Below are 13,733 nucleotides of genomic sequence, written 5' to 3'. Positions count from 1 at the left end.
TACACTAGGGGCTGGGTTTGGTTCCCTACTGAGTACTCTTCTACCCAGTGCACTAGGGGTTGGTTCCCTACTGAGTACTCTTCTACCCAGTGCACTAGGGGTTAGTTCCCTACTGAGTACTCTTCTACCCATTGCACTAGGGGCTGGGGGTTGGTTCCCTACTGAGTACTATTCTACCCAGTGCACTAGGGCCTGGGGAGTCTGGCTTTGAGAAGTGCTACTCCATCCTATTACAGCAGTAGGTTGCATGGAGATTTCAGTATACAGTCACCAGTGGCCTGGTGAAGAGGCAGATACAGCAGTTGTTATACAGCAGTTCTTATACAACAGTTCTTATAGTCTCTCTTCTTTCCATCATTCAATGATACATTATCAAGTTCTTTTTGTGGGCTTTATGCACCAATGATTACAGTGCTATTATGTCTTTGGGTTGTGATTTAAAGCATTATATATTAGCATAGTTATTACTGTTGTTATTATCATAATTACTACAGTAATATTAATGCAGAGAGAGTAAGAAGACGTCATACACAGAGAGAGATGGTTAGAGTGCGTGGTAACATCTTACCTAAACTCCACATCATAACGCATACATTATGTTCTCATAAACCACAAAACAACACTTGTCTTATCAAAGCATAACAACAACCGTCAATCCATAATATTCATATTCATTAACATTTACTAAACAATGTAGTGTTTGGTTGGAGTGGGTGTGACATATATTGGTTGGACATGATCAAAATAGCTTCTTAAAGGACAAAGTGGACTTAAGTGGACTTATCTCAGTGCTATTTGGCCTATTATCCACATAAGGAACATTTACATGTGCAATAGAGTCACCATTGGCTTGAGAAGGTTAGAGGTCTGGTGTCAGATTCTCGTTTGTGTTTCACCACATAGGCCAGTCAGTCTTTTGCCGCACACCTGGTACTACACCGGTCTCAGATCTACCCTTCACTGTATGGTCTGTACTGCAGTTCAGGAAATGAAAACCACCATGTTGACAACACAATCCAAGGACATGTAAGGTTTTGGTTACAAGCTTTGGAATCCAAGCCAGTCTTTGCAGAAGCTCTTTGTGAAGAATATTCTTTATTTTTGTTTTCTGTAGTGGCTTTTGTTTCCTTCAGTTCTTTTACTTTGAAAGAACATTCTATACACCAAACGTCTTAGACTATCTTAGACTATCTTGATAGAATCTGTTCGTACTTGCAACAGAACTACAACACTAGTAAAGTCTTTAAACAGAAGTGGGAAGATTACATACCATTTCCTGATTCTCCAGATGATATGGTCTCGACAGGGACATCTGTTGGCATGGAGGGGTTAACTCCTGAGGTATCAGTTGGAAGAAAGGACAGGAGGAGAGAGGGAGGAACAGAGGAGTTGTGTCTTAAAGCTCTAGGAGGTATGCCCTGTGATGTTTTTGGGCTGAGGAGGGGATGAGGTACACTGGTAGAATGCTCTTTGGCTTCTTGGGCATGTGGTTGGTTCATGGCTGTGTGTGTGGTTGGTTCATCGCTCTTTGTGAGGTTGGTTCATGGCTGTGTCTGTGGTTGGTTCATTGTTGTGACTGACGTGCACTTGGTTCATGACTGTGTGTTCTCTCCCCTGTCCTCTGCAGTCTCTCTCTATCCTGTGGTTGGGTCGACTCTAAGGCTCCTGGTCCTCTTCTCTTTGGCCCGGTTATTCTGAAACCACACCTGCACTACCCTGCATGCCAGGCCCTCACATCGCAGGGGGCTGGGTTGCTCCCTGTAGCAGACGGAGTTGGGCAACCTGCTGGTGGGTCATCTGGGTATGCGGCCTCTGCTGCTGTCTCAGTACATGCCTATCCACACTCAGACAGACTTGGACTGGTGTTCTGGTCACAGTCTTGAACGTTGAAGCTCGCCATTCCATAATTGTATCCCAGAGACAACAGATTGCTAGTTACCCTCATGAGCCTGGTCAGACAAAGGGAATATTTTTACTGACAGATGCTCTTTCTTTTCTTTCTCCTCCTCTTCAATTTGGGGTTTGTTCAGGTCAAAGGACAAATCGGTTTTCCCAGAAATGTATTTTCTCTCAGTGGCGACGCCCCATGGGCTTGGGGAGGGATGAAACGGGCTTGGGGAGGGATGGAGGGAGGGAGAGAGAGGAGGATGCTGGGAGAGAGAGGGAAAAGGCTGGATGGAGACAGAGTGACCCTCCCTGTCTCTGTAGGATCAATGGTTGTGAGAGAAGCTGGAGTCATCTGCAGGACCCATCTGATTAAATGAGCCATAGGCAGCTCTGTCAGTCTGTGAACAGTGGTGGGCCCTGACATGGGCGTCCAGGGCGTTCTGAGCCTTGAAGAGAGCCCTGCAGAACGGACAGCGCCTGTGGTTCTCACCCAGACACAGACCTCCTCCTCTCCCCAGGGTCTGGAGCTGGCCCTTCCTCTGACGAGCCCGGGTGTTCTGGAACCATACCTGATGAAGTACAGACAAACACAGCAGTATTACATGTTATTACACAAAACATGATCACCATTACATAACTATAGAAATGTTACTGTGAGAATGATAGAGTACCTGCACTACACGTTTCTTCAGGCCTGTGTCCCTGGTGATGCCCTCCAGTACAGAGCGGGTTGGGTTGGAGTTCAGACTGTAGCGCTGGTACAGAACCTCTAGCTGCTCTGAACTGATGGTGGTCCTCTGACGCCTATCCCTCCTCTGCTCATCACCCTCTCTAACTCCCTCTTCCTCTCTCTCACCATCCATCACATCCCTCATAGGCGTTACCACTGTCCCCTCCTCCAGCCTACGCTTCAGAAAGGGCAGGGCTGGGCTAGGAGCACAGTGGGTGTTCGTGTATGAGGTTAGAGATGGGCAAGGAGCACAGTGTGTGTTCGTGTATGAGGTTAGAGATGGGCTAGGAGCACAGTGTGTGTTCGTGTATGAGGTTAGAGATGGGCTAGGAGCACCGTGTGTGTTAGTGTATGAGGTTAGAGATGGGCTTGGAGCATAGTGTGTGTTCGTGTATGAGGTTAGAGATGGACTAGGATCACAGTGTGTGTTAGTGTATGAGGGTAGAGATGGGCTTGGAGCACAGTGTGTGTTCGTGTATGAGGTTAGAGATGGGCTAGGAGCACCGTGTGTGTTAGTGTATGAGGTTAGAGATGGGCTTGGAGCATAGTGTGTGTTAGTGTATGAGGTTAGAGATGGGCTTGGAGCACAGTGTGTGTTAGTGTATGAGGTTAGAGATGGACTAGGATCACAGTGTGTGTTAGTGTATGAGGTTAGAGATGGACTAGGATCACAGTGTGTGTTCGTGTATGAGGTTAGAGATGGACTAGGATCACAGTGTGTGTTCGTGTATGAGGTTAGAGATGGACTAGGATCACAGTGTGTGTTAGTGTATGAGGTTAGAGATGGTTTGTGGGTGGAGTGAGCGTTGGTGAATAGGGAAAGGGGTGGTTGGTGGCCAGATGATAACAGGGACTGGTACTGAAGCATAGACTGGAGTACTATGGGCTGCATTAGACCAAGGGGGAGGAGAGAGAGGTCTATGGGGAAGGGAAGAGTGGAGAGGCTTGGTAAAGAAAGAGGGGGCATGGGGAGTTGGGATAAGGGGAAATGCATGGAGAGATTGGACTGGGGTATGATAGTTGGAGAGGGGGCAGGGGTGGTTGTCGATGTCGTAGTGTCCTGCTGCTGCTCTGGAAGTGGTTGTGTTTGGGAAGAGGGTGGAGGAGGAGAGGGTGTTGGTGAGGCTTGGGCTGGGCAGAAGGAATTAACTGGAGCTTGGTCTGTGGACAAGGTTACAGGTACAGATGCTGGTGTGGTGGGTACAGCTTGATCTGGACCTATGGAGGCTTGGAAGAGGGATTGGGCTTGGTCAAAGATTGAATCTGAGACTGGTGCTGGGTGTAAGGGTGCAAGTACAAGTGCTGTGGCTGGGGTTAGATGTGCAACAACAGTATTATCATTGTCCCCCACTGGGAAGGGTGTGAAGGGGTAGAGGCAGTCATACTGTCTGGAGAACGTCTCCAACACTACCGGATTGATAATTTGATGGTGAACAAACTCCTGATGGCTCTTCAGGATCAGAGAGTCAGAGAACAGCTTCCCACATTTTCCACACTGCTTCTCCTCCTCCAGGCATCCCTCCATCTCTCTGTTCTGCTGTCTCTGTCTGCTCTGATTGGATTGCAGGGCCAGCTCCCAGCCATATCTCTCCAGCAGAACTCTGAGGGTCTTCTCTGCTCCATCCCTCTTCTCGCTCTCCTGCATCTCTCCACCTCCCTCAGGAGATGAGGATGGGTTTGACTCTTTCTCCATCTGGTGAAGGGGGGAGTCACTGTCAGCTGTCTCAGCCTGGGTCTCACATTTCGGGGGCCGGACTGGAGACTGGATGCTAGTTGTCACCAGCTTTGGAGAGGGATGTTTAAGCCCATTTGTCTGAGAGGAGAGGGCAGCGATGGTCTGGAGGGAGAGAGCTGAGGTGATCTGACTAATGTTCATGTTAGGGTTGAGCTGCAGATCTCCAGAGAGGTAGAAGGACTGGAGCATCTGCTGCTGTAGAGGAAACAGGCTGTCTGGGGAGAACTGGAGTGGAGAGAGGAGGTTCCTCTGTTGGAGACTCTCTGCTGCTGAAGGGAGGAACTGCTTTAAGAGGTTCTGCTGCAGTAAGGGGAGGTGCGGGAGCAGTGTTGGACTAAAGAGCTGGGGCTGGAGGAGGACTGTGTGTTCCTGTATATGGGCCTGGGCTAACTTATGTTGCTGTTGTAGCATCTGGGCCTGGGCTAACTGCTGTTGGAGTAACGTTAGGTCCTGCTGTCCTCCAGCTGCTGTCAGGTCCTCTACTCTCCGCCTCTTAGCCTGGTGGCCCTCAGCCTTCCCAGAGACACCCACACTCAGCTGGGCTTCAATGAGGGAGGAACAGGGACTTGGGGAGGAAGGGGATGATCTGGTGGCTGTTGGGGGGGTTCCCCTGGTAGATACCTCTCCTCCCCCTGGTGAACGGCTGGAGGCAGTGGTCTGAACCAAGGCTGGAACTAGGGTTTGGAGGGTGTGGGGTTTCAGTGATAGCTGGGTCCGAGCTCCACGGGCTCGTGTCTGGTGCAGTACAGAGCAGAGGTGAATGTCCAGGGCGGAACTCTGGCTGTAAGCCACCCGACACATTCTGCAGCGGTAGGAACTTGGGTCCGGGCTGCAGCAGGTGTCAGGGGAACTGGGGCTGGAGTCCTGCAGGACCCATCTGGCTCTGGCTTGGTGGGACAGAGAGTTATAGAGGACGGGCAGGATGGATCTCTGAGTGAAGGACTCACAGCAGAAGGAACACTTGTAGGGCTGAGCCGGGTCCAAAAACCGCTCCAGAGTGGGGTTGGAGCCCTTGCTGAAGGGGTTGGGTTCTGACCCTGCCTCCTTCTCCTCCTGCTGCCTTGAACCCTGGTCACTGTCACCAACCCCTGAACTGGGCCTCTCCTCCTCCTCATCTGGGTCATCCTTTTCATCCACTCCTTCATCTCCCTTTCCCTGCTCTCCCTCCCCCTCCTCATCATCTTCCTCTTTCTTATCTGTCTCTTTTTCACTCATACTTTCCCCCTCCTCTTCCTCCCCCACCAGGCTGATTGGTTGTTGGATGTGTGCTCCACTCTGGTCAGGGTATGTACCCTGTAGGTGTAGGTCCTGTAGGTGTGTGTTGAGCAGGTGTCTCTGCAGGGCCTCTTGGCTGCGGCACCGTCTGGGGCAGAGGTGGCACTCTGTCGCCGCCCTCATGGTGTGGTTCTGCCTTTGGACCGCTAGACTGCACCTGCTGCAGCAAAACCTGTAGCCATGACAATCAGAGGGGGGAGGGGCATCACTGGGAGGAGACAGGGGTAAGGTGGATGAAGGGAGGTTGCTGGGGGAGAGAGAGGAAAGAGTGGGTGTGGAAGGGGGAGAGCTGGGGGACTCAAGGAGGTGAGAGGTGTTGTCCTCTACTGGGTGCTGGTCCTCACAGGGAGGAGTCAGAAGAGCAGGGACATCTTTGGCTGTGATTACTTTTTCTTTTTTTGTATGGTAGTCGTTTGTTTGAGAGTCATTTGTGAGGGATTCCTTCGTGTAAGAGCTGTTTGTGTTGCAATCGTTTGTTTGAGATTCCTTTATATTTGAGTGGGACTCCATCTGCAGTGTCACTTTCTGCAGAATCTCTGGCAGCTCCACTGCCACCTGGAAAAGAAACCAACAACAAAGGTTTAAAACGTCAGTCTGAATCTATCCAGATGACTGATTGCCTTTATAGTCAGTCAAAACAGTGTCTTTCCTGTTTGATAGTGCAGATGGAATAATAATAGTGATGCTCCTTTATTGTCTACATCACCTCATTCTCCCATTACACACTAATAATAGATGGAGGAAAACCAAATCAAGAGTGTTTTTAAATCAACCACACACACACACACACACACACACACACACACACACACACACACACACACACACACACACACACACACACACACACACACACACACACACACACACACACACACACACACACAACGTATATGCCCCAGTGAGAGAGTGAAGGTCAGGCTTAATCTAGACAGAGACATTGGAAAGCCCGGAACATAATGGCCATCATGATCCAAGTCTGAATTAATGAACCTATGCTATTATCAGAGAGAAAGAGGGGGAGGAGGAATGGGGGGTGGGGTACAGAGAGAAAACGGGGGGGCTGGGGAGGGGAGACAGAGACAGAGACAGAACTAGGGGTGGAGAGATGGGAATAGAGAAAGAACAAGGGGTCGTAGAAAGAAAGATGGAGAGATAGAGAGTGGAAAGAGAGGGATAGAGAAAGTGAGAGAAGATGGAGAGATAAGAAAAGTCAGTAAAGAAAAAGGGAGTAGGGAGAGGGTGAGAGAGATGAGAGGAGAGGTTGTGTGAGAGGGATGGAGGGGGAAATAGGAAGAGGGGGTCAAAGAGGGAGACAAAGAGCACTGATCATGCAGGGCAAAGTAATGAAGGTTGGTGATGTGGATAAAAATGAGCACTATTTGTTTGCTGGAGATACTAAACACGAGCTCCATCAGCTTGACTGCCCTTCTGCTAAGAAAAGGTAGCTAGAACACACACAGAGAAACACACACACTTACCACACTCATGAGCTTGTCCACACAGTCTTGGACCACACTGTGTGTGAGTATGAGGTGGCGTCTCAGGTGTGTGTATACCAGTGTGTCCTGGCACAGTGGGCACTTGCCAGTAGCCTGTTGGTGAGTAGAGCGCTGGTCTGTTGTGGGGCGTTTGGGAGAGAGGGGGCTCTGTGTCTCCTCCAGCCCAGAGAACGATCGCTTGGCTGGAGAAAGGGAATCTCTCCTCTCCCCCTCCTCCTCAATGCTTCCACCTAGAAAGGTAACACATACAGTACTAGTCAAAAGTTTGGACACACTTACTCATTCAAGGTTTTTTCTATATTTTTCTTCTATGAAATAACACATATGGAATCACGTAGTAACCAAAAAAATAAGTGTTAAACAAATCAAAATATATTTTAGATTCTTCAAAGTAGCCACCCTTTGCCTTAATGACAGCTTTGCACATTCTTGGAATTCTCTCAACCAGCTTCACGAAGAGTGCTTTTCCAACTGTCTTGAACAAATTCCCACATATGCTGAACACTTCGGGTGATTGTGGAGGCCAGGTCATCTGATGAGGCACTTCATCTCTCTCCTTGGACAAATAGCCCTTACACAGCCTGGAAGTGTGTTTTGTTTCATTGTCCTATTGAAAAACAAATGATAGTCCCACTAAGCGCAAACCAGATGGATTGGCGTATTGCTGGAGAATTCTGGGGTAGCCATGCTGGTTAAGTGTGCCTTGAATTCTAAATAAATCACAGATAGTGTCACATGCAAAGCACCCCCACACCATCACATCTCCTCCTCCATGCTTCCCGGTGGGAGCCACACATGCAGAGATCATCCGTTCACCTTCTCTGCATCTCACAAAGACATGGCGGTTGGAACCCAAAATCTCCAATTTGGATTTATCAGACCAAAGGACAGATTTCCACCTGTCTAATGCTTGTGTTTCTTGGATCAAAGAAAGTCTCTTCTTCTTATTGGTGTCCTTTAGTAGTGGTTTCTTTGCAGCAATTCAACCATGAAGGCCTGATTCACACAGTCTCCTCTGAACAGTTGATGTCGAGATGTGTCTGTTACTTGAACTGTAATCTGAGGCTGGTAACTCTAATGAACTTATCCTCTGCAGCAGAGGTATCTCTGGGTCTTCCTGTCCTGTGGCAGTCCTCATGAGAGCCAGTTTCATCATAACGCTTGATGGTTTTTGTGACTTTACTTGAAGAAAAGTTCAAAGTTCTTCAAATTTTCCAGAATGTCTGACATTCATGTCTTAAAGTATTGATGGACTGTAGTTTATCTTGCTTCATCAAACATCAAACACCTCCAATCCAAAGTTAAATCTAGAATTGGCTTCCTATTTCGCAACAAAGCATCCTTCACTCATGCTGCCAAACATCCTACCAATCCTCGACTTCGGCGATGTCATTTACAAAATAGCCTCCAATACCCTTCTCAATAAATTGGATGCAGTCTATCACAACGCCATCCGTTTTGTCACCAAAGCCCCATATACTACCCACCACTGCGACCTGTACGCTCTGGTTGGCTGGCCCTCGGTTCATACTCGTCGCCAAACCCACTGCCTCCAGGTCATCTACAAGACCCTGCTCGATAAAGTCTGCCCTTATCTCAGCTCGCTGGTCACCATAGCAGCACCCACCTGTAGCACGTGCTCCAGCAGGTATATCTCACTGGTCACCCCCAAAACCAATTCCTCCTTTGACCGCCTCTCCTTCCAGTTCTCTGCTGTCAATGACTGGAACGAACTACAAAAAGCACTGAAACTGGAAACACTTATCTCCCTCACTAGCTTTAAGCACCAGCTGTCAGAGCAGCTCACAGATTACTGCACCTTTACATAGCCCATCTATAACTTAGCCCAAACAACTACCTCTTCCCCTACTGTATTTATTTATTTATTTTGCTCCTTTGCACCCCATTATTTCTATTTCTAATTTGCACATTCTTCTTCTGCAAATCTACCATTCCAGTGTTTTACTAGCGATATTGTATTTACTTAGCCACCATGGCCTTTTTTTGCCTTTACCTCCCTTATCTCACCTCATTTTCTCACATTGTATATATACTTATTTTTCTACTGTACTATTAACTGTATGTTTGTTTTACTCCATGTGTAACTCTGTGTTGTTGTATGTGTCGAACTGCTTGCTTTATCTTGGCCAGGTCGCAATTGTAAACTTGCCTACCTGGTTAAATAAAGGTGAAATAAAATAAAATAAATAAAATTTGAGCTGTTCTTGCCATAATATGGACTTGGTCTTTTACCAAATAGGTCTATCTTCTGTATACCACCCCTACCTTGTCACAACACAACTGATTGGCTCAAAAGGCATTAAGAAGGAAATAAATTCCACAAATTAACTTTTAACAAGGCACACCTGTTAATTGAAATGCATTCCAGGTGACATCCTCATGAAGCTGGTTGAGAGAATGCCAAGAGTGTGCAAAGCTGTCATCAAGGCAATTGGTGGCAACTTCGAAGAATCTCAAATATAAAATATATTTATATTTATTTAATACTTAGTTACTAGATGATTCCATATGTGTTATTTCATCGTTTTGAGGTCTTCACTATTATTCTACAATGTATAAAATAGTAAATATAAAGTGTGTCCAAACTGGTACTGTATGTTAATACACAGCAACACACACACATACTGTATACTAATTGATCCAGTATACATTTTCTATTAGGAAACCTTCTGGGGTTCAGACCAGTTCATTCAGACTGAATACCTGGTATTGACTGTTTAATTAATAGAGTCGCAGACTGAGTTAGACCGGATTTAATCCTGACAGTTAGACTAGAGGAAATTAGAGTCATCAGAAAGGTACTCTCCATCTATCTCTATCTTCCGCACCTGCTCTCTCTCTCTCCATCTATCTCTATCTTCCGCACCTGCTCTCTCCATCTATCTCTCCCTCTACTGCACCTGCTCTCTGCATCTATCTCTATCTTCCGCACCTGCTCTCTCCATCTATCTCTTTCTCTACTGCACCTGCTCTCTCCATCTATCTCTCTCTCTACTGCACCTGCTCTCTCCATCTATCTCTCTCTCTACTGCACCTGCTCTCTCCATCTATCTCTCTCTCTACTGCACCTGCTCTCTCTACCTCTGAATGCTTGGCTATGAACAGAAACTGACATTTACTCCTGAGGTGCTGACCTGTTGCACACTCTATAACCACTGTTATTTGACCCTGCTGGTCATCTATGAACGTTTGAACATCTTGAAGAACGATATGGCCTTAATGGCCATGTACTCTTATAATCTCCACATTGCACAGCCAGAAGTGGAGTGGCCACCCCTCAGAGTCTGGTTCCTCTCGAGGTTTCTGTCTCTCTAGGGAGTTTTTCCTAGCCACAGTGCGTAGACATCTGCATTGCTTGCTCTCTGGGGTTTTAGGCTGGGTTTCTGTATAAGCACTTTGTGACATCTGATGATGTAAAAAGGGCTTTATAAATGTATTTGATTGATACACTGAGGGAAGATTTCCCGGGTTCTGATTAAGCCTAGTGCTGCTAGACTAAAAATCATGCCGGAGAATCTCTATTGACAGTGCTTTTTAGTCTGGGTAACTGACCCTTTAAATCTATATTCTAGAACATTAAAGTTCAATAGCAGTGTCTCAGTGGTGATGTCTCAAGTTAGCATTGTCAGGGGCAATATGGGATGTAACGAGCTTGTTTCGACAAACCAATTAACCCAATAGATCCCTGACCATAATCAATCATTCCTTCTCTTTCTATCACTCTCTCTTCACCCTGCTCCATCTCTCCAGGTTTCTTCTCTCCGTTGACATTATAGGCCTGCAGATCATTTTCTCCATTCTATTCGTCAACTTGTTCTGGACTGGTGTACAAATATGGTTGAAACTCCCTCTTGCCAATGCATTAATTAATCATAAACTTTTAAATTCATCAGGGGAACTGAACAAGTGCACACTTCAGATAGGAGGGATTTGGAAATGACCAGCAAAGTCTCTTACCTGTCTCAGGACTGGGACACTTCCTAATGGTGAAAGTAGCTGCTAGCCCCTCCCCTTCCTCCAGGCTCCTCCCTCTCACTAACTGCAAGTAGTGAAGCTCCCTCTTCTGATGACCAGGGGAGTGGGTATGTCTCAATAGGTGGAGTTTAGAACAGGAGGAGTAGTTACACAGGACACAGTGGAACAACCAGGACCCTCCATCTACTGCAGTGTCATACTGCTGTAAGAACTAGAGAGAGAGGGTGATAGGTTGGGGTTAGACTGTGACGGAGAGAAAGATGCACTAAATACATCTGGTCCCTGTGCTTTATTTGCTGTCTATATGCCAGATATTTAGAAATAATCTTATAGTCCAAGTACAACAATGAAACAGGTCTCCAAATCGTGTGTGTGTACTGACCCTGTAGACTCTGAGGCTGGCCTGGTGTTGGGGGTTGATGCTGTGTATTTTCAGTTTCTCCAAGCTGGTGGTCTGGAAGTCACACAAGTTACACTTCAGCTGGACTGGGTTGCCTGTAGCAACCAACTTCCCAAATTCCTCCCTGTCCCCGGCCTTCCCCTTCTCCCAGAGGTGGGACGCCAGCTGGTACTGGGCCCTGTGTCTGTCTGTCTGGCAGTGCAGGGTGAAGTTAGCCCTGAGGGCGGTGCTGTAGCCACACAGCCTGCAGTAGCAGCCTCCAGCCATCAGAGAGCGCCACTCAGACTGAGGCAGGGAGCAGGGGGCACTCAGGTGAGACATAAGAGACTACAGACTGTCAGAGGAGAAACTGGAACACACCAGGCACTGGAACACACCACAGGAAAGAGGAGAAGAGGGGGAGAGAGACAGTGGAGGAGGGGGAGAAGGGGATGGTGAGGAGGAGGGAGGATGAGAGGGGGAGGGGTTCAGAGTTGAATCTGGGGCGACTGGCTCCTCTGCTGATAGTTGATGCATACCCAAAGACTGTTCCCCACCTAGAATACACAGCACACAAACAGGCCGTGAGAAAACATACTGTACATATAAGCATGGATATAATCAAGTATCAACCTAACTTGATGTGCCAGTGAACAGAGCCCAACAGAACAGTTATTGAGTATGTGTGTGTGGTCTCTCCCCTATGTTGTGTGTGAGTTGAGGAGGCAGACACCTGCAGTGGGCCAGGTAGTAGCTTCTCTGCAACACGTTGTGTGTTTGTTTCAGGCGCAGCACATTAGGCATGTGTTTCTCGCTGGTGATGTGTATGCAAAGATTCCAGGCAATGCTGGTCTCATAATCACACACCTCACACCGCCACCTCTTACCCTGGGAAGGGGGCTGGCTGGGGTAGGGTGTGTTGTGTGTGCAGGGGGCTGTGTGACTGTGGGGTGTGTGCGTCCGTATCCCTGTTCGCCTGCCGTGTCTCTGACAGCATAGCCCCCATTGTGTGCGGAGTGTGTGTGTGTGCCGTGCGCAGGGTGTGTGTGTCCTGCTACCTGTACGTTGCTGAGGTGTTTGTCTGACTGCATGTGTATGCTGAGGTTTCCTTTACAGGGGGTCGTGTAATCCCACACACCACAGCGGTAGAGCTTGTACTCACAGACATAACTCTCTCCCCGGGACAGATGAGGGTGGGCCTTCCCCATGCTACAGTACACACACACACACACACACACACACACACACACACACACACACCCTTGACCCTCCACACACACAAGCCCCCAGATGCAGGGTGTTTTTCTCTGAGGTGGGCATGCAGTGTCTGCTGGGACTTGTAGTACCAGTTATATTTGGGGCATTTGAGCATCTTGCAGGAGTTCCAGGAGTGCATCAAGGCCATGTGACTGTTCAGTGAGCCAGGAGAGGACAGAGAAGGGTGGAGGTATTTAGAAACGGTCTTTAAGTTCTCATCTCCCTCTCTATCCTTATCTCCTTCTATCTCTCCATATCCCTCTCTTTTTCCATCTGTCTCTTTCGGGTTGTTGTTTGGTTTTGGAACTTAGGCGGTGTCTCCATTGGCAATAAGGGAAGTGTGAGTGGTGTCTGCCCTCCTAACATCTGTAACAGGTGTGCTGGTGGACTCAGGCAGGGAAGGAGATGAGGGAAAAAAGGTAGAGCATTTTGGAGAAGAGGAAGAAGTGATGAGGGTGTTATTGTTCAGTGTGACACTGGCCATAACTGTGCAGGAGGCAGAGCTGGCTCCGTCGAGGTAATAGACTACATTTGGCTTTGGTTTGAGATGGCCTCGTCCCTCTGTTTCTCCTCCTTTCTTTCTCTGTCTTTGCTACTAAAGGCTGGTGCAAGGTTCTCTCTCCCCACCATTTCCTCTCTGTCATCCACCAGCAACAATCTTTCTTTCTCCTTCTTCTCCTTTAGCTTCTGTTCCTCTAGTCTGCCTCCTTTCGAGTGTCCAACCTTCTCCCCTCCCGGGGTCTCCTCTCTGCCTGCAGTCCCCTCTGCACTGCTCTGTCTCTGTCTGGATCAAGGTGGGGGGCTCTTTGGCTGGGGTCAGGGCTAAGGTTCGAGAGGACAACCCCTCACAGGGAATCAATCACTTCCAGGGTCAGGGGTGGATGGGATAACAGTTTGGGGCTCTTTTCAGGTTCTCTCTCCTGTCCTCCCTTTCTTCCTCTCCTTCCCTCACCACTGTTCATAACAGTGCCT

The 13,733-nt window shown here is 48.0% G+C and overlaps 1 protein-coding gene across 1 annotated transcript; it reads right to left on the bottom strand.

Annotated features, from left to right (window-relative positions):
- Positions 1 to 975: 975 nt before the first annotated feature.
- LOC135524996 (zinc finger homeobox protein 3-like) lies at positions 976 to 12,909 on the bottom strand. The gene is given in 9 exon segments (XM_064952791.1): positions 976 to 2,456; positions 2,559 to 6,182; positions 7,109 to 7,359; positions 11,108 to 11,336; positions 11,508 to 11,891; positions 12,044 to 12,061; positions 12,273 to 12,466; positions 12,502 to 12,732; positions 12,789 to 12,909. Coding segments are annotated over 9 exon segments (5,298 nt in total). The 3' UTR covers positions 976 to 2,210.
- Positions 12,910 to 13,733: the final 824 nt, after the last annotated feature.

Source organism: Oncorhynchus masou, chromosome 31 (genome assembly GCF_036934945.1).
Source record: "Oncorhynchus masou masou isolate Uvic2021 chromosome 31, UVic_Omas_1.1, whole genome shotgun sequence".
NCBI lineage: Eukaryota > Metazoa > Chordata > Actinopteri > Salmoniformes > Salmonidae > Oncorhynchus > Oncorhynchus masou.
The sequence above is the reverse complement of the archived record's forward strand: the minus strand, read 5'-3'. Positions and strand labels throughout refer to the sequence as shown.